Genomic DNA, 26,697 nt, shown 5'->3' with positions numbered 1-26,697 from the left:
CCAGTTTTACCCAAAACACCCGTCTCTCTCTTCTGTTCTCAGGTCCAGCTTGGTCGGGTCTTTTATAAGAATTAAGAAGACTCTCTCTCTCTCTCTCTTACCAGCTGCTACTTTCACTGCAACTCCCTGACATCACCCTCTCTGCTTCTAATCTCCCTCCTCTTTTCCTTTTCAATAAAGCCTTTCTCTATCTATCTCTTCAGTAAAAAGTGGAGGCTGTCATAGGGCGACAAAATTTATTAATTAAAAAAAGAAAAAAAGAGAAGAAAAGCTCCTTCTCCGCTCCCATCCCATGGCGATCTCTCAGAAAAGAGGCAAATGTTGTTGCACTGGGAGCTTTTTACTTAGTTTCTGAGAGAAAGTAGAGCACATCCATGGATTTGGGTTTGGTTTGATCTTGATTTTGATTTGCACAGATGGTGTGAATTGCAAGACCGAGATTGAATTGAAGATGAGCGATATAAGTTAGGTCTTTAGTATTTTATAATTAAATTATATGTTTCTGTCGTTTAAAAAATTAAAAAAATAATAAAAGCAATATAAAAGTGTGAGTGAATGAAGCTTTCAACATCAGGGCTGTGTCAACAGGGTCATGAAGGTATCTTGTTATAAATTGCCCCCCCTCTTCTTTTCTTTTCTACTTAGTAATTTTTCATTATGCGTCTCCCTTTCAGTTTCATTTTGTTAAATGCTTTTTATTATAATTTTATCGTTTCTTTTTCCTTTGGGGGAAATTTAAATTTAATTATGTGAACTTTGGTGATGATAGGGGATAATAAGTGTTTGAATTCGGAGCTATGGCACGCCTGTGCTGGGCCGTTGGTGTCCCTACCTACGGTGGGCACCCGTGTGGTTTACTTCCCTCAGGGGCATAGCGAACAGGTTTCTTTCTTTCTTTTTCTTTAATTCTTTTATAAGAGTCTGTTGTATGTAGATACGTCAAATTCATTTCTTAATAAATGTACTTGTGCATGTGGTTCTGGATTAAAATGAAAATCAATTTGTAGGTAGCTGCCACAACTAATAAAGAAGTTGATAGCCATATTCCCAATTACCCGAACTTGCCACCGCAGTTGATATGCCAACTTCACAATGTCACTATGCATGTAGGTTCTTTCTTTATATTCTAATTTGTTTTCTACGCTTCCATTTCAATATTTTCTAAATTGTGCAGACTGTGTGGAATTTCAGGCTGATGTTGAAACGGATGAAGTGTATGCGCAAATGACTCTTCAGCCTTTGTCGCCGGTAACTCTAAGTTCGTCTTGCGCTGAATATCGATAACAATGATTGTAATGGCTTATATGTTAGTAATTTATATTAAACACTGCCAAAGTTAATTTCATGATTGTTTTACTGTATGTACAGGAAGAGCAGAAGGATACATTTGTTCCCATCGAATTGGGAATTCCAAGCAAGCAGCCCACAAATTATTTCTGCAAGACTTTAACCGCAAGTGATACTAGTACACATGGAGGGTTTTCTGTTCCTCGTCGTGCTGCCGAGAAAGTCTTCCCTTCGCTGGTAGGCTCTTTCCTGACTTCTACTACTTTGAGCTAACCAACTAATGCTTATGGTCATTTTAATTTTCTTTTTCCTTTGGTTGCAGGATTTCTCACTGCAACCACCAGCTCAGGAACTCATTGCAAGGGATCTCCATGATGTTGAGTGGAAGTTCAGGCATATCTTTCGAGGTAGGGATTGGGGTTTTGTATATTTCATTGTTCTAATGGTTGGGACTCTGTTCTAGAATGTCAGTAATGTGATATGTTGTTATCTTTATTTTTATTATTAAAAGAAATCCGCACTCTAATCCATTGATTCTACTAGAGGACAATATTGTCGTACAATGATATTGGTATGTGTTTCTCTTGCTGCAATCTTCACATCAAATGAAAAAGTGATGATAAGGTGTCTTGAACCCATTTATTAAAGCTTCTAATGAATGTTTACTCACTTTAGTATATCATTTGTGTCAGTATCTTTTGATTCTCCTTGGTTTTGGGAACTAGACACCGTTGCCTATGTCTGTTTCTCTCTTTTGTGTGACGGAGTTTATGTGTTTATACAATACGGAGGCTTTAAAGGCACTTTTCATTTGTGAGACAAAGTTGGGAGGCTTCGTGTCTCTGGCTGATATGCCTTTTAAAGTTTTCATACATCAGTCTTGTATCTTACCATTATATATAATTTACATTCCATCAGAGTTTGTGTTTTTGTTTTCATAGGAACCTGTTTCTAAAGAGTTGTGCTTAATCTTCGTCATATTTTGCAATCTTTTGAAATCCATAGTTAGCTGGTAGGAAAAACATGTGCCTAGTGAGAACTGTGTATATTGTTAGTGTTCCAAAATTATGCCCTTGAAGTTCCAGACGATAGTTACAGTATATGTCAATTAACATGTTAGTTTACAATATGGACATAAACTAGATAGATGCTATTTTATTGCTAATTTATGAGCTGTTGATATTCTGGTCTGTGGTGCAATGTAATTCATTCAAGAAGTTGTTTTCTTTTCTGTCACTTAAATTTATCTCATGGATGGGATATCATGTTGTTGCATGGTAAATTTTATTATGAAACTGCTTTGAACAATTTATTTTTGAACTAGATTTCGTTATAGTAGTTTGTCTTATGAGATTGTTAATTCAGTTATGATCTATCCGTTGGGACCAACATTATCTTTTTTATATTGCAGGACAGCCCAAAAGGCATCTTCTCACCACAGGCTGGAGTGTGTTTGTTAGTGCCAAAAGACTAGTTGCTGGGGATTCTGTTCTTTTTATTTGGTATAAAGCCATTTTGTTACTTTTCTTCCCCAAAATTTAAATTTATTAGTTCATGTTCATCGTTGCCTTAACATACTTGGCGACAACCAATCATTAGGAATGAAAAGAATCAGCTTCTTTTGGGAATTCGCCGTGCTATTCGCCCACCAACTGTAATGCCATCATCTGTTTTGTCCAGTGATAGCATGCACATTGGACTCCTAGCTGCTGCAGCTCATGCCGCTGCAACTAACAGTTGTTTTACAGTTTTTTTCAATCCAAGGTGAGAATATTATTCTGACTTCCCTTTCATATTTCTGTGTCTTTCTTACTGACATGTCTTAGTTTTCAGGGCAAGTCCATCTGAATTTGTAATACCCCTGACAAAATATGTCAAAGCAGTTTTTCACACACGTGTTTCTGTGGGAATGCGGTTTCGGATGCTTTTTGAGACTGAAGAATCAAGCGTTCGTAGGTATTACTGTAGTTGGTAGTTCCCCATGTTATTGATTTTTGGGGTCTCATGACTGCTCTTGTTATTTACATTGTTTTACTTCAAAATTTTGTAGACTTATTTATATTTTGGTGAGGCTCTTATTGCTAAATTTTGCTTTCACATTATGGCCTTCTATCATCTGGTTTTTGTGTTCGGTTGCTTATATCTCTTCAGTTTGTTCTAGATGTTTTTCTTTTTTTAAAATAAGTTTCTCTGTTTCCTATATATATATAGATATAAACAAAAAGATAATCTCCAGTTTGTTTTTTTTGGTTAATTATGGCTGACTGAGCTCATAGGATGGTAAAAGATATCTGTCAAGCATTGTTAACGCTTCTACGTTATATAAATATGCATTCGTACCACCTTTGAGGCAAACCCTTTCTTAGTTAGTAAATGAATAACAATTGTACCGAGAGAAGGCAGGGCAGTTCAATGATTGAGTCAACAAGTTATGCAAGATTACAATCCATGAATTGTGTTTCTTTTCTTTGTCAAAAGTACTATAGTCTGTGATCACAAGATAGCCTATTACTGGGGATTGTACTGGTTAAGAGTTAAATATTTTTGAAGGTAAAATACTGCAAAATGTGCAATCCAACCACATGCATCTCTCAATGATCTGATTCAAGAAACTGCTGCTTGAATGTTGCATGTTGAAATGCCCATGCCATACAGATATAATGTGGAAGACTTTCATTATCCAGGTACATGGGTACAATAACTGGCATTAGCGATCTGGATCCTGTTCGATGGTCTAATTCGCACTGGCGATCTGTCAAGGTAATTTTTAGTGTTGTATCTACACTGGACTTAAAATAGCACTTTGTTTACATGCACCATTACATTTTACCCTCTGTAACATTACCACGGTAGTTGTCTCGCTTTTTGCATAATCAGGAAAAGGCTTGCTACTGCTTTCCACAGTTTTTATTTATGTGATAAATGTATCATTTGAGATATCTTAAAAGGAGTCAGTACCATGCATCCATGTTTGACTTATGACCCGCCAACCACCAATGTAGTACTGGAAACACATTTTTCTTGGAAGTTAGAAATAATATGAAGTTCCATAACCAATAAAATGCCATATCCTATGAATTCTTATGTGCCTTTTGCTTTGGGCATATTTGATATTAAGGTGCTCTGAAAAAAAAACAGCTATAACTATAAAAATAAAAGTTAATAGTGTGTAATAAACATAACATTTAAATAATAATTTTGACGAAAATTGTAAAGATATTATAAGTTTTTATCATAAAAGTAGTTCATCAAATCAACTTAGTTTCCAAGCTATAGCATTTAGTATTTCCTAAACACATCAATGCTATAATTTTTAAGTTATAGCTGAACAACTTAATACCAAATGGGGCCAAAGTCAGCTTCTAAATCAGGTGGGCTTTAATTTCTGGGGTTTATTAAACTAGTTGTCATTCTAAGTCCACAGTTTCTATCTGTACTTTGAGCAGATGGATAATTTTCTGCCTCTATAGATTTTCAAAACTGCTGGATTTCTGCTCCCATGGATAATTATGAACCATAAAAATTTAATCCTGTCTAACAGATTTGCTGAGTTCACTCTGATTTGCTTACTGATGTATGCCTAGCTTGTGCAATATAATATATGCTTTATTGTACAATCTTATGGGCATGAGGATGTTAACTTGCAATCAATAAAACGTGGAAAATTCACTCATTAACCGTTAAAGAGGAGCGATCGTCTTGACCCATGAGCTGGTGCTTAAGCAATCCAGAAAGTAAGTTATATTTGTATATCCATTGATATTAGTTCAAGAACTCACGTGTCCTGGAGCCTGCAAAGTTATGACAAAGGTAATCAAAATATGCCAAAATTTCACCAAAGACAAGCTAAGCAACCCAGATCTGGCATTCTGGCTAGAAGAGTACAGAATTGAGAAACATGGGCAAGAATTCTTGTTAGAAAAGTATATGAAGTAGAGGAGAAGGAAAAGCATCCAGCAGCAGCAGCCAGCCATTTGACCCAACTCAACCAATGAGGGTGGCTTCAGTTTATGAAAAATCTTGATAGTTAGATGGTGTGGCTGTACCATAGCTTTGTTGGTGGCATGTTATTTAAGTGGTCCTGTGACCAGTATGGTCATTAAATGATGTGGTGTCTTCTCATCTGGAGCTGAAGGGTGGATGGATGATACTAGCCCTTTCTTTTCCTTTTTCATCTTTTGCATTTCTACAGTTTGAGTTAAAATGTAAAACCTGAAATCTGAATTTTTCTTTGCACTTTCTTGCAGAATATGGCTTTCATTTGGTTAAACTTCTCTGTGAATTTTGGATTATTAATTACACAAAATAGCATACCAAGTGTTATTTTCTTTGCGGCTGCATTTATTGTATTTTGTTTATGCTCATTTCTTTTATTCTCTTTCTTCAGGCTTATGGCATTTATTCCATTTATCCTAGTTAGCACAATTTCAAATACTTGGTTCTGAAAATCTGAATAATTTCTTTACACAGTGATCTGTTTTGATACTTTTGATAAGAATTACAGGTTTGCTTATTTGTGATTGAAAATTTATTTTGATGTGTCCCAAAATTTATCGGTCTTCCAAGTTTATTTATTTTGATGTCTCCCATAATTTATGGATCTTCCAAGTTTTCTTTTTGATTGAATGGCTCATCTCTTTTAGAAGAAATCACAGGTTAAGAAACAAATTTCTAGGGACTAAAACTAGTAACTAAGAAATTTTACTTCTATTCTTTCTATCTTTAATGTAGGTTGGTTGGGATGAGTCAACAGCTGGTGAGAGGCAGCCAAGAGTATCATTGTGGGAGATTGAGCCTTTAACAACTTTCCCCATGTATCCATCATTGTTTCCTCTCAGACTGAAACGACCATGGCATCCTGGCACATCATCTTTTAATGGTGTCTAACTCTCTCTAAAGTTATTTGGTGACATTTCCAAAAATACATGGTTGGACATTATAATATTTTTTTATGTGTCTTGTTACAGATAACAGAGATGAAACAGGAAGTGGCTTAAATTGGCTAAGAGGTGGAACTGGAGAACAGGGTCTGACGACCCTGAATTTCCAATCTCTTGGTATGTTTCCCTGGATGCAACAGAGAGTGGAACCATCATTTCTTGGAAATGATCACAATCAGCAGTACCAGGCAATGTTGGCAGCTGGTATGCAGAGTGGAGATCCCGTGAGACAGCAATTTATGCAGTTGCAGCAGCCCTTTCAATATCTTCAGCAATCTGGCAGCCAAAACCCATTGCAGCTGAAGCAGCAGCAGGTAATTCAGCAGTCAATCCCTCATAATCTGCTGCCGGCACAATCCCAAATTTTAACAGAGAACATCCCTCAGCATCTTCTTCAACAACTGAACAGTCAGGCAGAGGATCGGGCACAACAACAGCAACAGCCACAACAACACATGTATCATGATGCACTTCAGATTCGAACTGATGAGCTTCTGCAGAGGCAGCAGTCAAATCTGCCTTCACCATCATTTTCTAAAGCAAACTTCATGGACTCAAGCACGGAAATCTCAGTTTCTATCAGTCCTATGCAGAACATGCTGGGTTCCTTGCCTGAAGGGAGTGGCAATCTTTTGAACTTCTCAGGAGCTGGTCCATCTATGCTGAGGCAGCAGTTTCCCCAACAATCGTTGGGTTCTAAGTATGAACCTTCACAGGTTCGTGATTTTGTCCACTCAATGTCACTCCCATCATCCTATAATGGAAAAGATGCTGCTGTGGGTACGGAAAATTGTAACACAGATTCCCAGAATTCAGTTGTATTTGGTGTTCATATTGATTCATCTGGACTCCTGCTGCCCACCACAGTATCCAGTTTTACTACTTCAGTTGATCCTGGTGTCTCTTCAATGCCATTAGGAGATTCTGGGTTTCATAATTCTATGTACGGGTGCATGCAAGACTCTTCTGAGTTGCTGCACAATGTAGGGCAAATTGACCAACTGACTCCAACTCGGACATTTGTCAAGGTGCGAGTTGGGATTAACTTGGGTTTATCTTTTATTACCATTAAACATGCTCAATGGGGTTGGCAGATGACATTGTGTCAATGTTTTGGCAGGTCTATAAATCGGGTTCGGTTGGGCGCTCACTAGACATCTCCCGGTTCAGCAGCTATAATGAGCTGCGGGAAGAGCTGGGTCAGATGTTTGGAATTGAGGGGAAGTTTGAAGACCCTCTTAGATCAGGCTGGCAGCTTGTATTCGTCGACAGGGAGAATGACGTGCTTCTCCTTGGAGACGACCCATGGGAGTAAGTGACCGTCATGATTTTCCAGATTTTTTATTCAACTTAACTTGTGTGTTAAGATTTGTCTCCTACTGCTTGTTTTATGCTTGGTATACATCTGGTCAGGATTGCTAGCATCACTTCCTTTTATATGTAGATTTCGAAGTTCCAGACCATCAGATGAAAGCCCTTTGAGTTACTGAGATTGCATTTAACACGTGTCTTTATTAAGGTGCATCAATTATACCTGTCAAATACAATCTGTCAGTAAATTGCTAAATTTTGAAAAAATATATAATCTGTCATTTAAATTGCTTAATTTCAAAAACTTGTCAACTACAACCTGCCAGTTAAATTGCTTAGTTTTGAAAACCAATGACCTAATATTTGTGAAATTGTGACAATTTTTAAACCAATAGATCAATGAATATTGGAAGTCACATCAGGTGGTGCTTTTAGTTGAGTTACTCTTGCATTCGAGTCTCTTTTGCAAATGCAATCATTAATAATGGGAGTCAGTTGCTTCTATAATTTTCTGTTGTTCATTGTGTTCTTTTTCAGAATTGTTCTTCCAATACCTGTTTAAAACGATGAAACAATTGGTGTTGAGGATTGACTTGCCCAATTTAACTCCTTTTCCTGATGGACACGCTAATCATGACCATTTGCAGGGCATTTGTGAGTAATGTTTGGTATATCAAGATACTTTCACCGGAGGATGTGCAGAAAATGGGTGAGCAAGGGGTTGAGTCCTTCAGCCCAAGCTCGGGTCAACGGGCAAATAGCCGTGGCAATTGCGGTCGTGATCCTGTTGGTTCGCTTGAATATTGATGTTAGATAACTCTATTACATAATGCCACGAACTGTGTGTGCAACCCCCCTGTGTCTCCAGGTTTATTGTTCCCAGATAACTAAAACCCACGTTTCAGACTAGACTAGTAGTTTAATGATGATGATGCTTATGTACGATAAATATAATACTGAAGTCGATTAGATAACTAAACTACGTTGCAAATTGGAACCTATTTCTTTTGACCGTGTTTTGGTTGTTTTAATATGAAAGTGCTGTCATTGCCTTAGTTAATACTGCCAATGTTGTGCACTGACCCTTGAGTTGTGAGGATAATCTTTTTAAGAAGAATCATATATATGCACAAGGTTTATTGATTTCAATTGGTGGTTGAAACCATCATCTAGAACTTTAGAGATTTGATTGAGAAGCGTAGCACCATCGGCAGACGACTGGGTTCAAGGGAGACCAATGAACCGTGGAAACAGGTTTCTCCAAAATTGAAAATGGAGATGTAGATATTTCAACATTTTCATAATAGGTCTGGTTGACTACGTCCTAGATTTATAATGTCAATTGTAATCGCGTGAGAATGAATTTTGCAAGATTCATTCTCACGAGTGTCAATGAAAACACTTCAAGAATGTCAAGTAAAGGACACCCAGACTTTCAAAGTATCTACAAGTAGACTCTTTTAACTTTTCAAGAATGTCACACAATCCCATTTCATGAGTGTTTTCTGTTTATTTAGACTCAATTTCGCAAGATTTACGCGATAATATGATCGGTTTCACTAAATGAGAAATAAAAGAATTACATGCACAATTAATTACCTATGACAGTTCAAATTAGAAAGAGTCCCAAGTATCCACTCTTAAAATATTAAGGGCATGTTTGGTTAAGGTATTATAACTCCTTATTGTATTAAATTTATGTAGACCCATGTTTGGCGGTTAAAATAACTATAGCAGCATTGCATTAATGGGCCCGAGCTCCCGCATTAGTTTGCCTCTTTTTTTTTAAATAATAATAATAATAAATATAACTTTTGAATTTAGTATAATATTATGTAATTTTTATTTTTTTATTTTTACATTATAATTATTAGTAAATTTATAATTTAATATAATTAATAATAAATATTTAAATATTAATAATATTAATTTGAAATTAATAATAATATAAAATATTGATATAACATAATATATAATTTAAATTAATCACAAAAAAATTAATATAATACAGTGTAACACCAAACATTGTATAATATTGTTATAATATAGTGCTAATACAATACAGTGTGACAAACACACCATGAGAGTGTAACTTATACACCGGACAATCATAAGAGATTTAAGTATTTTTTTCCTTCAATAAATAAATAAAGGAGAAATAAAAACGGGCTGGCTAATGTGTTAAAAGTTAAATATTTTTTTTCCTTTTTTATCATTATTGTGATAATCTTAAGTTATATCTGTAAATGATATGCAAATTATGCATCTCAAGTCTCAACTGTATTGCAACATTACTACTATTTTAACAAATTATATTCCAAAAGTTTGATTTTGAAAATTAATGCGCGCATGAATTCTCTTATTATTATTATATATTTGCCGCTCTCAGGGATAAATCTGAATAATTAATCCAAGAATCTTGATCACCCGCGAGATTAAGCAAAAACACGAGAACAGTAAACAGACACAAGCTCGGTACTTTGAAGTAAAAAAACTGAGCAGCTTCGTTGACTATTATCACAAAGCACTTGACCCAGAAGATGTACCGGGAACAGTCAAAGTCTTACAGTGAAACAAACTTTGCACAAAATGAATTAGAAATGAGAGAAGCAGAGGCTTAACCCTCGGCTTTGCACGCAGGAAATCTGGTTTTGTAACGACTCTTAACTAACTCGAGTTTGTTTTTAATACATGTCAGCAGCAAAATATCCATTAGCGCACACAACTGGATGGATTTATTACCCACCCCAGATAATGTCGACATATTTTCAAATAAGCCCAAATTTCTTTGCAAATTGATCCACCTGACACAACAATTTATTAATTTCTTTATTTAGTTTAATATTGAAATCTAAGTGTAAACTTATTTTTCCCTGCCCTTGAGATATCTTGAAATCCAAGCGGCATGTATTATTAAGCTTTTTTTTTTTTTTTTACAAATTCAAAATATAAAAAACATTAAAGACTCTTTGTAATTTGTATGATATGATATTATGATTTGTAAACTGGGATTTTGTAATTTTTTGTTTTCTTCGACTCCAAATAAAAATGACAAGAAGTGATTTTACCCTAATCTCAACTCGTTTAAGCAAATCAAGAGTCTGATTATTCTGCTGGCGTATATTTGGTAAGTTAGATGGGGTATATTTTATTCCACATGGCTTGCTCATAAGTTAGCAAAAAAATCTATCGATATATCAATATATATAATCTTCATTGATCCAACGGGCACAGCCAAAATATTTTTATTGGCTAGCTCATTGACTAATTAATGACTAGGAAATGGACAAAAATAATGCCAAAAAAAAAAAAAGCACCTAGAATTACTATGTGGTTAATATATGTCAAAATGAGATAAGAACATGACAACTCAAGTTTATTCAGGGTCTAAGTTGTCTAGAAGTTGAGCAACCACTTCAAAATAAAAAGTGACAATTTTTATTATAAATCAAAGTTTGAATTTCGTATTAATTAATAACTTAACAAATTCGTCATTACATTGTTAAAGTTTTTCCGAAAAAAAAAAAAGGAAAAGGAAAACACTTAAATGCCCTCAGAAACATTGATGGTAAAGCTACCTTCTGTATTACGATCATCAGCAGCAAATAAACTAGACACAAGTAAGTGGAAAATAAGAAACACTATATGCACAAAGATTTTGACAAATTATTAGATGTTAAATTTGGTCATTTTCTTTGTTCAATTTTTTCATGTGACTTGAACAGGGCACTCTGAAAAATCGGAAAATAGTTGCAGTCAAGAAACTAGCTATAGGGCAGGACGTTATCTGATTTCGAAAATGAAGTGAGGCTTATCAGTAATGTTCATCATCGGAATCTCATCCGACTTCTTGGATGTTGCAGCCAAGGACCGGCGCCACTTCTTGTCTACGAATACATGGCTAACAGCAGCCTCGATAAATTCTTGTTTGGTACATTTGATAATAATAAGGCATTCAAAATATTGTGATATAACATAACATATGGCTGATATCATCGTTACGTTTGTGGCCAAAAAAAAAAAAAAGGGTGAAAATCAAGGCTTTGTAAACTGGAAGCAAAGATTTGATATAATCTTGGGCACAGCCACAGCTCGAGAGCTTTCGTATTTACATGAGGATTACCATGGACGCATCATTCATCGAGATATAAAACCCAGCAATCTTCTAGACGATGATTTGCACCAAAGATAGCAGATTTTGGGTTGCAAGGCTTTTACCTGAGAATCAAAGTCATCTTAGCACCAAATTTGTCGGAACATTGTAAGTTAGTTATCATATCAATAGCAGCTATTAAGGCCATCCTTCTTCTTAGTCACATAATTAACTACTCATACACAATTACACAAATCAAAGAACATGAAATAGGTAAATAGAAGATTCAAGAGGCTTGTAACGATCAACATAAAGATAAGCGAGTCGACTTGATTTTTTGGCACTCTAATTATGACCATAAAGAATAGTTTTTTTTTTTTTTTTTTATTCTTTGTACTTTTAGATAAGATTGAATAAAAAAATTAAAAAGTTTTACATTCTCCATTCCATACCAGTATTGGGGTCGTCTTTCTTAAGTTGTATGAGATGAAATTCTCATATATAATTCTCAGAGAGAGTTCTCTTGATTTACTTATCTCTAGTAAAGTTTAGGATTAGTTCGAAGAACGTCTCGAGATTCAAGCGATTGCCTTCAGGGGGTACACAATACTAGAATATGCAAGAATACAAAGGTAGAGAAGAATATAAAGCTTGAAATTAGCACCCTATCATTATTATTCAACCCAACTAACAGAAATGATGCAAGGGGTAAAGTTTTGCGGTAAAATATTCCACCATCCATCATATTATGTATTTTGTAAGTGTGAAATACAACTGCTGCATTGTAGAGATTGATGAAATCAAAATTAATACAAAATGAAATTTGGAATCAAATCCAACAATTAACGAGCAAAACAAGACTCCGGTCCTCAATATTCAAGATGAGCAGACCTCTCCAAATTGTAATCTACGCAATGGAGATCCCAGGGCCATTGATTTCCTAAAGATAAGAATTAGGTGTACACAGAACTATCAATGAGATAACTCAACTAAATAATAAAAAAAAAGACATTATTTATAGCAAGATATTTTAATTTTTAATTAGAGTCATTTTTTAGTATGTTACCGAATCTTTCTATTATTATTTAGATAGGATCCTATTCCTATATTTAAGCTTTCTTAGGCTAGTGGAATTGCTCTATTATGATTATGTAATTTATTTGATAATCTTGAATTAATAAAAACCCTTATTTTATGAGTTTTTTTAAAAATTATTTATTAAAATCTCTATTATAAACAATTCGAATTAGAGTATCATCTAATCTCACAGTAAATCTTGAGATGTTTTACATATTACAACTTTGCTTCTGGTACCCCGCTGCGTTAAAAACACCCAAATCTTCGAACAAATGACACTCGATAAGATCGTAAATGACATGTGTGAATTGAATGCTTAGCATTTCAAAAATCACATACAGACCTTAATTTTTCAGAGTGTTTTGTATGTATTTGAGGATATTACATACACCCTGACTCTTCTCTAGATTTGCACGAAGATGAGATCGGTTTTATGGAAAAGAGCTACATGTGAAATTATCTACGACGTCCAAATGATCAGAAAGGGTCCATATGATCAATCTAGAAATATTGAGAGTCCAGCGCCAATTTTTTTTTTTTTTTTTTTTTTTATTGACAACAAATAACAATAAGAGTGATATATATATAAGTGTAACTCAATCATTCATGGAGTCGAAAATTTTAATCTATGAGTTGCCTCATTCATGTATGAGCCCTATTGAAATTAAAAGTAAAATAAAACGACAAAAATAATGGCCGGCATTTACAATCCTGACTTGGACAATTGAAGACATCTTGTCATCTTCAATTTTCCCAAGTCTGTCAATATCGAAGACTTCACACACACACGTATGAATTCTCTGACGGTCTCACCATTCTACTTTCTAATTTCTATGTGCCACTCTAATGGGAAATGCTTGGTTTTGTTGTTGTTGTTATTATTATTATTATTTTGGCTACCACTCGAGTATCTTATTTATCTTTAAAAAATCTGCTTTTTTTTATTAATCTAAAGAATTGAAAAAATTATAAAAATTTTAATAGACTTTCCTGTCGTATAGTATTATTATCGTAAAGTGGGATTTTATTTTTATTGATTGAAAAGAGGAAAAAAATGATAGCAAGTGATTTTACTCCAAAAATCTAAATCTAATGGAAGTAAACCATGTGTCTAATTATTAATTTGGCTACATTGTTCGCGGATGAAATATTGAAATTAGGTGTACTTGCTACTTAGGTCATAATTTTTACTTAGGTCAAGTCGTAATCTAATAGTAATTGAGTAGACAAAAATTTTCTCCACCGCGAATGCAAGTGAAAGATAAATATATTTTAAATATTAATGAGGGTAAAAATTTAAATGATGTTGTAATAAAACTGATTTAAATTAATATCCTTATTGTAAAAAAAAAAAGGTGTAGCCTCTATAGATGCCATGTGTCCTAGTCTTTTCCATTAGTCCGGTGCTGATCCGATGTTGACAAGTTAGTAAATAATCCACTACCGCATGTTCTTCATTTATTGATCCACCCCGTCTTTGATAAAGAAAGCCGAAAATTTCTATTGGCTTCCTTGACTGGGAACATGCGAAAATAAATTAATAAAAAATACAGATTATATCCTAGAATGAATAATAAGGGATGAAAGTGACTAATGAAGTTTACATTTCAAAGTTTGGAGTTGTTGTTTGTGACGTTAGGCAAAACGCTAATCAGCCAAGAAAAAACTTTTAACCATTCAAAATTGACAGCGTCGTAGTGGAGGAGTTAATTTCTTCTTTGTTTATATTAAATGCCCCTCAAAAACTAAAATCATCAACAACTGATCAACAAAGAAGAAGAAGAAGAAGCAAAAATGATGACAATCCGAGGGAAGATGCAGATACTTTTGACGATCACAGTGATAATAATGATGAGGGGGAAGTCGCCGAAATGGGCAGTGGCGGAACCAGAAATGGAGCTGATAAACAGTGGATGCAGCCAGTACAACGTTACAAATTTCTCAGAATTCAACAGCAACCTGAACGCCACGTTTAAAGAACTGAGGGAGCAGCTCAACGGAGGCAAAAAGTTTGCGACGGCGCAGCGGACAAGGGGGCCGGACCAAGTGTACACCATGGTGCAGTGCCGGCGGTATGTGTCGACGGCTGACTGCGCTGCTTGTTTCACTTCCGCTGAGTCGCTGATACGCAACTGCTCTGCTGCCAATGGAGCCCGCGTCATCTATTTAGCCTGCTCTCTCAGGTAACGAACTACTACGTGATTGACTGCTAGCCAGCTAGTAGCTAGTTAATATGATACGCCTACGTATTCAAATATCATGAATACCCCTCGTGTTTCTTTTATTCATAATTTATAACTGTTTTAGTGTTCCATTTTTGTGGTGTTGATTTTTGGGATTATCAAAAGACTAGTGTTTTTATTGATATATATGTTTATGAATTATGATGATGATTTTTATATTTGATTTTAAAGGGTAGATCTTTTTCTTATTTACAAGATGAGCTTATAAAAGAGATTACTCGAAATTATAGTTTATTAAAATTTATGAATTTTGATTGAGAAGAAAAATAAAAGAATAATTATTAGAAAATAGTTATATTCATATTGTTTATCGTCAGTTGTAATTTAGACTACTTTATTAGATTTTTACTGCCATGAAAGTCTTTTTCAGTTTTTTTTAAAAAAAAGTTAATAACATTTATCCCAAATTTTTTTATAGAAATTGCATTTGCCTTAAACTTTAAGGGGAATATGTAATTATCTCTTTCTGAAAATAAGAAAAATTCAATCGCCTGTAGAATTAGAAACATTACTATATTCGTAACAACTCTGTGGAACGCTACTGATGTTACCCGGCTTCTTGGTTTTGTTAGGTATGAGAGCAGCAGTTTCTACGATCAAAGCACACAAGAGGGGCGCTTCGGGTTTTGTGGGAATCGAACCGCATTACAAGCTGATGCATTTAAAACAGCTGCACAAGAGCTGCTGGAAAATCTTGAAGTAGCTACACCTAAGATCAATGGTTTCTTTGCTGCGAGTAAGAACAACATTATTGGCAGCCGTGCAGGTGCTAATGATGATGATGATAAAAACAGCACAGCAGTATATGGTATTGCACAGTGTGTTGAAACAATCAGTGAAACAGGTTGCCAAAATTGCTTGTCTGGAGCATTTGATAACATTCAGAGATGTCTCGGTAGTGCTTTTGGTTGGGCGGTTGATGCCGGTTGCTTCTTAAGGTACTCGGACACTCCATTCTTTGCTGATAACCAGACTACCGATATTACACCATTCCTCAAGAATGGTAAGACCCTTTTCTTTTCCGACTTGGATTCTCTTCTAATTCGAATTTTTACTGATTATAACGTCAAAATTACTTGTAGATGATTGGTTGATAGATCATGGGAGAGGATCCTACTTCTTCTTTTTTTTTCTTGTTTCTTGTTCAACAGTACTTCGACAATACCGCCGTTTGTTTTAGATTTTTCTTGAAGCTAGGCTGCCAAACTGCTTAGTAAACACTTATCTACCGTCTACCGCATGGCTTTGGCAGACAAAGCGAGCAATATATCGTTTTGTACAGCTGTTTAATGAGAAAATAAGCTCGAAAATTGAAAATAAACAACCGTTGCTTTATGGCCGGAGCTTCCTTCCATTCCATAGTTGTAGTGGCTTAATCTCTTTTGCAATTAATCTCTGTTCTTATTAATTGAAAAATCCTAGGTTCAAGCAATAAGGAAGCTATTATTGGAGGAGTAGTTGGTGGAGGAACAGGTCTAATACTTTTTGCATTGTTGATTTGGTTCGTGATATCACGAAAGAGCAAGAAGATACAGAGAGGTAAAATTGTTCCGTTCTATTCGTGCATATCATCTTGAGGGTACTGACTACCTACCATAATATTAGCGGGAAGCTTTCTGGGATTATTTATGGAGAAAAGAACTTTTAATTTGCTCGTAGTAATTTGGTTAGACTCCTCTAAGTTCCCAAGTGTTTGAAAGTTCAAATTTTAAATAACCTTGTTACCATTTTCTCTAATGTTCTAGATTGTCTAGGTACTTATTAAATACTCACCTTTTGAACAGGAAACATATCAGAGGCAACAGAGTTACAAGGTCCAGTCAACTACAGACTCAAAGATTTGGTTTCTGCAACAAGAAAATTTAGTGAAGAAAATAAACTAGGAGAAGGAGGCTTTGGTGATATATACAAGGTGAATGAGAAACAGCGATACACAAAAATTTTGACCAATAATTAGCCGTAAAATTCGATCATTTTCTTTGTTAATTTTTGTCGTGTCACTTGATCAGGGCACTCTGAAAAATGGAAAAATAGTGGCAGTCAAGAAACTAGCCATCGGCATTTCTCGCAGGACGTTATCTGATTTTGAAAATGAAGTGAGGCTTATTAGTAATGTTCATCATCGGAATCTTATCCGACTCCTTGGATGTTGTAGCCAAGGACCAGAACTAATTCTTGTCTACGAGTACATGGCGAACAGCAGCCTCGACAAATTTCTGTTTGGTAACAGCCTAGTTGCTTATATTTTAACGTCAATTAATCACATATGCTGCTACATTTCAAAAATGACAAGGCATCCAAAATATTCTGTTATAACGTAACACATGGCCGTTTGTGCTCGAAAAATAGGAGAAAAACGAGGCTCTCTAAACTGGAAGCAGAGATTTGATATAATCCTGGGCACAGCTCGAGGCCTTGCGTATTTACATGAAGATTTCCATGTACGCATCATTCATCGAGATATAAAACCTAGCAATGTCCTTCTAGACGATGACTTGCAGCCAAAGATAGCAGATTTTGGGTTGGCAAGGCTTTTACCTGAGAATCAAAGTCATCTTAGCACCAAGTTTGCCGGAACATTGTAAGTTAATTAATTATTATATCAGTAGCAACTGCTGAAGCCAATTCTTCTTCTTAGCCACATAACTAATTACCAACATACATTACTCATTCTTCAGGGGATACACAGCACCAGAATATGCAATTCATGGGCAATTATCGGAGAAGGTTGATGCATACAGCTTTGGAGTCCTAGTCCTGGAAATCATAAGCGGTACAAAGAGTAGTGAAACCAAGGGTGAGGAGGGCGAGTTCCTCCTCAAACGGGTAAATTCTCCGAATGCACTATTAGTTAAAAGCTTATTATTTGATGAACTGCTAAGCAAAGCGCTTTTCAACTGATAAATGTAAAATTATAATAGGCGTGGAGACTCTATGAGAATGGCACGCACTGGGAGTTAATGGATGAAAGCTTAGACCCAAATGAATGTACAAAAGAAGCAGCAGAAAAAGTTGTTGAAATTGCTTTGATGTGCACTCAGTCGGCGGCTAATTCGCGACCTACAATGTCAGAAGTAGTTGCTTTGCTCAAAAGCACGAGCTCTTCTTTACTGGGGAATAAACCTCTACTCAAGCCTACTTTCGTTGAAACCGATTACAGAAAAACCCCAGCAGATACATCCACTTCTACAGGCTCTTCTACTTCTAATGCTACAGCCTCCATCTCACAAGTCTCAGGTCGATAGCCCCTTCAATTTCTGGCCTTCGGATTGTATGACTAATTTGTTCATATGACATTACTACTATTGTTGTTGAAACAAACCAATTATGAACACCCATATAATGTATTTTTCAAAAATGATATTCAGAAACAAAGAAATAGATCATATCAAGAGTACAAAGGCAGTGGAGAATATAAAGCTCTACATTAAATTTCAAGAAGTAACCACTCCACTCTTTTATCATTATTATTCAACCCACTTAACGGAAATGATACAAGGGGCAAGGTTTTGCAGTTGCATATTGCAATATTCATCATATTATATATTTAGTTTTAGTCTGAAATAGTTACTGAAGCAACCGCTACATTGTAGAGATCGATGAAATAAAAAATTAATACAAAATAAAATTTGGAATGAAATCCAACATCCAGCAAAACAAGACTCCGATCCTCAAGGTTCAAGATAAGCACTGAGCAGACCTCTTCGACAAGTAATCTACAGCATGTTCCTTACAGATCCCCGGGGCCATTGATCTCCTGGAGATAACTCAGCCAAATTTTCTATATTAGCTTTTTATTTTACCATTTGAGCTGATTAGAAATTAGTGATATACCTTGTTTTCAAGTACAGCTCCATCAGGAATTTCCAGTTTCTCCCCAGATTTGGCAGCAATAGTCACTTTCCCCTTCATCCATGAAACCAGCACATATCGATAGTCAGTTACAAGAGTTTAATGCCAAAAAAGTGAAATACATTTTTACTTGAAAGGACTAAGGCTGACTGTTTCAAAATTATTTATAGATTTCAAACAACCTATAAAGTTGGCAGATGGTTGGGAATAAGGACTGAAATAATTAATCGCCAACAATAAAGATCAAAAGGTCAATATGAAAAGACAATCTAATCTCACTATGAAAAATTCTGATTGATTTCTTTGCTGATGTGCAGAGCAAAACCCAGAGTTACAATTAACGAAATGCATCACCAGTTCATTCATTCATTACCTTGAGGGTAATATTAGCACCAAACCATACGTCACCGGTCACCTTAAGGCTATCAAGCTCGATGATACTAGGAATAGACTTGAATCGGCTCAAAAAGTTGCCAACCTGTAAAAGGAAATCCAAAAATCACCATTATTAATAAGAGAACATGATGCATCAATACTGCCCCATTGCAATAAAAGCTTCACCTTCTTAAATTCAGGTCCCAGTTCAATAGTTGGATTTGCAGGGTTTTTTCTAGCTTCATTCCGAGTAACAAATCCATCGGCCAAGGTGTAAAGATCAGACTGAAAGAACAGCGGACAGACATGTCAGGCAAGTTTCAATTGTCTAAAATTTTGTACCACCAATGACAGCAAAGATAGTAACCTGGACAAGAAGCAGATCAGAAGTTGCCTTCACCGGAAGGAATCGAGATCGATGTACGTTACAACCAATAGCATGATCAAAGAACTGGAAAACAGTCGAAAGCAATCAAGTCAAACTACAGAATATCAACATTTTATAGAATCATACTAACAATTTGGTTTAGGTACAATGCCTACCCGAATTGCAGCACCAGCTGCAGTTTCTAGCTGAAGAACTTTGATTCCATCCACTTCCTGAAAGCAAGTTTAACTTATTTATCAGAAACCAGGGTATCAATACCAAAACATATTTCATACGGTTCAACTAAAACCCATATGAAAAAATGTTTATATTTTAAGAGGGATAAGAGAAAAATGAGAAGGACAAGAACACATACCTTTGGATTTGGAATGATCTCCATCTTAAGTGCATCAGCTTCCACTAACCTTTTGATTGCCTTCAAGTTCACCCATCTGTAAACTACTTTGTTAGGTTCACATCAATGCATGTTTAAAACGTCTATGAAAGTACAACTTACAAGTTATTCGTGTTGAAAATTTTGAACTTCTCTATTGACTTGAACTCATTGACCTACAAATAAGAAGTGCCACACTTCAGCTATTAGCTCAAAAAGAAGCTCTCTGTTGCTATTAACAATGTGTGGCAGCAAAAGGTGCTTTGCATGGTCAGGCCAAGTAAGTAACCATGGAGCACTATTACGTATTCTCAAGAAGGTGCGACCGAAAATATCATCACCATAATGAGGGATCAAATGTCAGGCAAGACTAAGGTACTAGTAAATAGCCTCAAATCATCTTAAGACAGGCAAGTTCATACATGTATTACGGCATATGTCAAAATATTGGCAAACAGCAGAATACCAAAATAGGGAGGGTAAATGCTATGAGATTTAAAAGAGAAACTCGAAACTCAATTCAAGCATCAAACTCAACTAGTAAAAATAGGCAATCAGTTGTTTTGAAAGAAAGAAAGAAAGAAACATCAAGGAAGACTAGGAGCAATATTCATAACTTTAAATAAATAAAAATTATAGTTGAAGCAGAAAAGGTAAAAAATGCAATTAGGTTCTGAGTTAACATTTTGTAGTGGGTGCATATTCCATGATCATGAATCAAAGCTCTTAAAAGAAAAACTGGGGGATACTGGATTAAACATTTTTTGGTTAATTCAACTTCAAGGTGATTATAATGGTATTAGGAGAAACCTCGACAAACCTTGTGCTTGATGCAATTCTCACACTAAATTCAACTAACAGGAAATTTTTTATTGAAAGAAAACACTCTTCTATTAGTTGAATTATTAGCAGATGGTTACAGTGCTTATCAGTAGGTTGGAAACGTCCACTATAATGAATACCCCAGGAATGGCAGGAAAAGAAATTCAATTTAAACTTGGACTCAGACTCAGGTCTAGAGAACCCTCAAAGTGGCATTTTACTATGTTTTCTGACAACTAGCAATATTTGCTCTGATTACATGAACATAAAAACACACAAGTTCAATGGTGAAGGAAATATCCCTGAAACCAAGCTTGCTGTCTTATATATAACAACTATCTATAGATTTCAAATTAAATTTAATTTTCTTTCAATGATCATTCTACTAGTGAAGAACAGTGTTTGATATTCACCCACACAGCTCTCTGGTGCCTATCATGGCCTTAGACCACAGTGTTTTATCATTATTTATGACTCTACCATGGATCGGAGATTGTAAACAGAGGAAATCAATAAATAAGTCAAGGATAGAAGCTTACATGTTCATCAGGGACCTGAGCGATTTCCAGAAGCTGAATAGTGAAGAGAGGAAATGGCAGGGAACAAATTAGTAGAGATCAAAAAAAGTAATCCGGCTATCAGCATAAAAAAAGATTAAATCAGTCATAATTTGCTTTTTTATTGAGAGAAGATGGCTTCCGAAAACTTCATAAAGATCATGTTAACAGTTTGATCAGTATGCAAATGTGACTCCAGAGATTCGCAAAAAGATATATAAACAAACAAACAAAAAACATAGAGACAGAGAGGTTTATCCTTCAAGACAAATTTTCCTAAAACAGTGCTCACAAAATAAAAATATATCTTTGCCATCCTCTTCTCTGCATAAAATGGATAGATACTTCTTTTTGTAATTTCAGCTTTCATTGGAAGTTATGTAGTTGCAGTGGAGATCAATACAGATTTGATTCTTTTTTACTATTTTCATTCCCAGACCAGTAAATCATGTTGTTTTCTTTTCTAAAAATAAATGTTTTCACTGAGTAAGTCCGTCACTTTTAAGCATGTCTTCTGGGAAAATGCCCAAATTATTTAACTGGTATAACGGGAAAAAACCAAAATATATAATAAAGAGCACCAACAATAAGGAAGAACAATATATACCTGAACTTTTCCTTCATAAGAAATAAGAGTTCCACCCTTAACATCCGCTAAGGTTTTGGGAGTAACCTGCATACATGAAGAAAAAGCTCAGTGACAGTCTTCATGCATAAATTGGCCAAAAAAAAAAAAATGATTCCACTATTCTTTAATTACCTCCATACAGTACTCGTTCTTGTTTTGGATCAAATGGTTTAAGATTTCTGTAGCATCCGGTCAAGAATAACAGACAGAAGATAAACTTGTTCATGTATCTCATTCACACAGAACATGTTACATACATACTGATATATTATACATATACATAAGCATAATCAAACTAAGGATACTCAAATCAACAATTGCACCCAAGTTGTCGGAGTTGGCAGCAAATACATACTCTTTGCCCTGATACAGACAAGCAAATCAAGTGAGATAGAAAAATATCATATAAGTTTACTTGGGTACCATTTAACATTAAAAAAAATAGAGAATGCATTAAAGCACTAACCTGAGAAATTAAAGCGTCAAGCTTGCCGCTGTTCATTAAGGATGGGAAGACATCACCGTGGCCAGGAGGATACCTTTCATATCCGTAAAATTATTTTCTATAAGAATGTGCGCATTTTATAGTTATCCAGAAGAGGTCCACTTTCAAACTATTGGAAAGTAATCAAGAATGACAGCACTAGTAACACATATTTGTAAGGAATGACAAAACCACAGGAATAAGACTCCCGTCAAAGTTTTGAAACAAACTCCAAAGACCAAGGCTCTTCAAAACATTAGAATTAGAGTAATGATATAGTCACAAACTCTTGTACAAACTTATGTGGCATGATAAGATTGGTTGAATTAAATATCACTTGGCCCACATGATTTGTTTTCATTATTTTATATTTTCAGTCAATCAATGAATTAGTGCCACGTCAGTTTGTACAAAATAAGTTTGTACAATAGTTTGTAACTGTATCATTACTCAATTAGAATTAATGCAGATGATTTAGGCAAACTAATCAGAAAACAAAGCATGAAGAGCACAACCCATCAAAACTGGTATATCTTACCATCCATCCTTGTCAGTCTTCCCTTTGCATGGTAAGGGCACAAAATCATCGGCACACAATCGAGGATACTGGCTCTGAGTAAATTCAAAAAGAAGAGTTGAGTGTAAATGAAATGTTATCAAGCTCTCAAAAATCCGAAGCAGCTGACTGGACAACAATATCACAAACCTGGTTAAAAGTATGAATCTCGACATTTGATTTGGAGTACTTCTCTATAATCTGAAAATGAGTGAGAACTAGTAAGCTTGCAAGTATATCTATTTCGGTAGGACCAAATATAGAGATTAGATCATGTACCTTCGATGTATCATCATGCGTGTTGAACGAGTTCATGAGTAGCAGGGGAACATTACATCCATATTTAGCATTGAGATTCTACCCCAAAAAAAAAAAAAACATAAAGAACAAAAAAAAGGAAAATTAAGTTGCTGTGTCTGCCAAGAAATAAATAAAAGATTTCAAAAGAAAGGAATAAAGGATCACCTCAATCTGGATGACGATGAGGTCAAGAAATGTCAACCCGTTACGAACTTCAATAACAGACCTGAAAATAAAGAATAGTTTACAAAAGAAATGTAACTGAAGAAAGTCCTGACTAGGAAATAAAATGACACATACTTGGGACCAGTGCAGCCCATTGTGGTTCCCAAACCTCCATTGAGCTTCAACACGACAAGCTTATCCAAAAGCTTTTTGGTTTCCGCTGGATCTGCATGTATAATCAATTAATATAATATGATAAATCAAGTTAAATTACTACTGAAACAAAGTTAAAACTAAATCGTATAACCATCCAAAGCCAATGCCAATTATGCTTAAACAAACGAATAGTGAATACCTTCAGGAACTGGTGCCAAGCTGTCATAAGGAACTACGATTTCATCAGTAGGCGTTTGGATTTTGCTCCATTCCACGTGTTGCGCTTCGCCGCTTCAATCAACAACACAAATAGTATAAAATAAGATATCCAATTGCATCACCGCATATAAAATGAAGTCTAATCAATCTTATAAATAACCAAAGATTCGTTTGAAGCCATACCTTAGATAGCGAGCAACGAGGTTGATGAATCCATTTTTCTCATTTTCACTGCAAACATACAACAATCAGAATCACATAAACAATCAAACACAGATCTGAAATCAAAATCAAAATACCTGATTTGATTGAGGCCAGCAACGGCAGATTTGAGCTGAGTGAGCTTCTCGGCGTCAGTGGCCATGTGATTGATTCGGTCTAAACGAGGAAGATGAATCTAGAAGAAGAGACGTTATATTTTGAAAGCAGAGAGTGAAGGCACGGTTGTGTAAATGAATTTATATATATATATAGAGAGTAAATTTCAACAAAATGGTGTGACGATAACCAACGGGTGGCGTCCTATTTGCATTGCATTGGAGGCATTGCATGTATCACTCTTTGATTTTGACCCCTTTTTTTTATTTATCTATTTTATTACAATAACAAAAGTGAGAAATGGTCCGGTCACGACTCACGCCCACAGAATATACAGGCGAATATAACGCACTTGTTGAATGTTTGTTGGTCCGTAGAAATACAATGCGTAGCAAAACTCGCGCCTCTTCTACGCAAAGTTGACACCTCATCCTCACAGCCTCTTTTACTTTTACACCTGCCTCTCGAACTTCAGCTTAGTATTCTTTTTTCGGTCCTTTAACGGTTTGATTTTGTCACTTTCTTTCTTCATCTCTTGTTCTATTAATTTTATAAAGTTGACAGGTAGGACCAAAATTTATAAAGTGACATAGGTTAATGAAAGAGAACAACGTGTCAAGGTTGTACAAGGAACAGACGTATCTAGAAGCAAATTTGTAGTCACAGGCTGAGAAATGGGCCTGCCTCACTGCCCATATAAGTGACTTCAAAGCCCACTTTTAAGCAATAATCACTACGAGCCGGACTCTGCACGCTTCAACAATCTACATAACTACATACATCAGAGTTCGGTGAGCACACGGTCGCAAGTAGCCACGCGCATGAAGGCTTTTGGGACCAAATTGATATATTGTCACAATAAAACGGGGTTTTAACACGAAATTAGTGGTGTGATAAATAGTAGTAATCGCTCTTTTGTTTTGCCATTTGCATCAAAAGTCTTCGATTGATGTTTAAATCAAGACTTGTGTGGCTGCGGGCAAATCCAGCAAATAACAAAGAAACAGTAGTGGGCTTTGTTTGGGTTGAACATTGGGCTCGTAGCATTCTCCCAACAGTTGTAGGCTTTGTAGCACTTCGTTTGGCACATAAGGACATGGTTCCGACAACTCTATCATCATGTGCACGCCGGCACCAATGGAAGAGCTTAATCCATCATATACCGAGCGAAATGGAGCTACGTTCACACAAGTCGAAGCTCGTAACTTGAATTGCTACAGAACTATATGGTATACACCATACATGTGTGTCTAGAAACCATGTAGGATTCGGTTAATTGTGACTTTTGGCATATAAATCTCTAAGTTAAACATTAATTTTTGAGATGATATAATAGGGTAATGAGTAATTTGATATGTTGTGAAATTGATCGTTTTAGGGGTGCACGTTTCTAGTTTCAACTCAGTTTTTACAGGTTTTGCTTCGAGTTGCGACCAATGGCAAAAGCCAACACCATTTTTTTTGGGTGGGCTAATTTTTTTTCCTAATTAAATGCTTTTCTATTGTACCGAAGAATTATTGATAAGAAATTAAAAATGCATCTAATAAGGAAGAAAATAAACTTTATTATTAATAGTTGTTTTATATAAATGAAATTATTGAAACTTGCAACTGCTCTTTGATTTCAATTTTAAAAGCTTAAACTTAGACAAACAGACATGAAAAGACAAAAACTTTAAGTTGAAAGTAGGGTGAACTATTTGTTAGGTATTTTTAATCCACTCAAGATCTTGCGAATAAAAATATCAAAATCAATCATATAACATAAGAGTTCACGTGAAAAACTTCTATTCTGAAGAAAAACCATCACCATCAAGGATAACGAGAAAAAAAAAATCTACTATATGAAAAAATATTACAATCATACAAGTATATTTTCTCACCCAATATTTTAATAACACAATTTCTTAATACACCTACCATTTTTCTCATGCTAGAAACTGTTGTTTATAGAGAAAACTAAGTGATTAACAAGTGAATGCAACCTCATATATAATGATTATGTCTTATAAGAAAAGTATTCCTTATATAAATTATATTTTTCATTGAACAAGCTAAATCATGAGAATGAATTATTTATTTCTTAAATATGAATCCCCTAAATAAGAAAATATTATAGGAAAACTCATAACAATTATGAACAAAGTCTTATTGAAAATAGAAAAATATTTCCTAACAATCTCTATCTAGACAAGTTTTTCAATTAAATGTTAAAGTATGATCTACCATGTATCCGCGCAATCATATTGTCCCACTTTCTTTACTCCATTAAAATCACACTCACATAAGGTTTATCACTTCACTATAAAGTAAAATCTTATCCTTTATCCAGTAGTTATAATTCTTAATACCAAGAATTATTATACTTCACCTCATCTATAGTACACATATTTAATAATTGTTTGGCTTTCTTAAGAGTCATCAGCCATTCAAAAAAAAAAAAAAAAAACCTGCCCTATACCTTTTGTAAATGCCAAATCATACCTTGTGATGCAAATTTTGTGCACTCATTAGGAAGAGTACATCCTCTTGCAAGGCACACTAAAATGGATA

At 35.2% G+C, this 26,697-nt stretch overlaps 3 protein-coding genes across 6 annotated transcripts; 2 read left to right on the top strand and 1 right to left on the bottom strand.

The window, feature by feature from the left end:
- The first annotated feature begins 75 nt into the window (after positions 1-75).
- On the top strand, positions 76-8,607 carry LOC18039286 (auxin response factor 8). 4 transcript variants are annotated; one of them, XM_024181511.1, is made up of 15 exons: positions 76-598; positions 770-882; positions 1,008-1,106; positions 1,192-1,248; positions 1,369-1,524; positions 1,610-1,694; positions 2,699-2,789; positions 2,887-3,051; positions 3,121-3,243; positions 3,972-4,047; positions 6,019-6,166; positions 6,255-6,541; positions 6,614-7,255; positions 7,348-7,538; positions 8,186-8,607. In XM_024181511.1, exons 1-15 carry the CDS (start codon positions 556-558, stop codon positions 8,343-8,345), a joined length of 2,436 nt encoding a protein of 811 aa, XP_024037279.1. In that variant the 5' UTR covers positions 76-555; the 3' UTR covers positions 8,346-8,607. The 4 variants fall into 4 exon arrangements, with proteins under 4 accessions (XP_024037279.1, XP_024037280.1, XP_006430416.1 ...); XM_024181512.1 differs by adding an exon at positions 7,672-7,746 and having other exon boundaries at positions 6,255-7,255; positions 8,186-8,269; XM_006430353.2 differs by having other exon boundaries at positions 6,255-7,255.
- A 5,792-nt stretch (positions 8,608-14,399) lies between these two features.
- LOC18039775 (cysteine-rich receptor-like protein kinase 2) lies at positions 14,400-18,283 on the top strand. The gene is made up of 8 exons (XM_006430350.2): positions 14,400-14,891; positions 15,524-15,954; positions 16,374-16,490; positions 16,736-16,863; positions 16,961-17,174; positions 17,301-17,532; positions 17,630-17,777; positions 17,873-18,283. The coding sequence occupies exons 1-8, from the start codon at positions 14,503-14,505 to the stop codon at positions 18,194-18,196; spliced, it is 1,983 nt and encodes a 660-aa protein (XP_006430413.2). The 5' UTR covers positions 14,400-14,502; the 3' UTR covers positions 18,197-18,283.
- Positions 18,284-18,393: 110 nt separating this feature from the next.
- On the bottom strand, positions 18,394-24,478 carry LOC18039774 (UTP--glucose-1-phosphate uridylyltransferase). Its single transcript, XM_006430348.2, has 21 exons — positions 24,126-24,478; positions 24,010-24,057; positions 23,807-23,898; positions 23,587-23,677; positions 23,452-23,512; positions 23,266-23,343; positions 23,137-23,187; positions 22,969-23,042; positions 22,413-22,485; positions 22,252-22,309; positions 22,079-22,125; positions 21,926-21,991; positions 21,301-21,333; positions 20,063-20,115; positions 19,922-19,997; positions 19,722-19,778; positions 19,546-19,629; positions 19,365-19,463; positions 19,177-19,281; positions 18,786-18,857; positions 18,394-18,708 (listed from the first exon to the last, which is right to left on the bottom strand). Exons 1-21 carry the CDS (start codon positions 24,188-24,190, stop codon positions 18,682-18,684), a joined length of 1,410 nt encoding a protein of 469 aa, XP_006430411.1. The 5' UTR covers positions 24,191-24,478; the 3' UTR covers positions 18,394-18,681.
- Positions 24,479-26,697: the final 2,219 nt, after the last annotated feature.

Source organism: Citrus clementina, unplaced genomic scaffold (assembly GCF_000493195.1).
Source record: "Citrus clementina cultivar Clemenules unplaced genomic scaffold, Citrus_clementina_v1.0 scaffold_6, whole genome shotgun sequence".
Lineage (NCBI taxonomy): Eukaryota > Viridiplantae > Streptophyta > Magnoliopsida > Sapindales > Rutaceae > Citrus > Citrus x clementina.
This window is presented reverse-complemented; position numbering and strand designations above follow the sequence as displayed.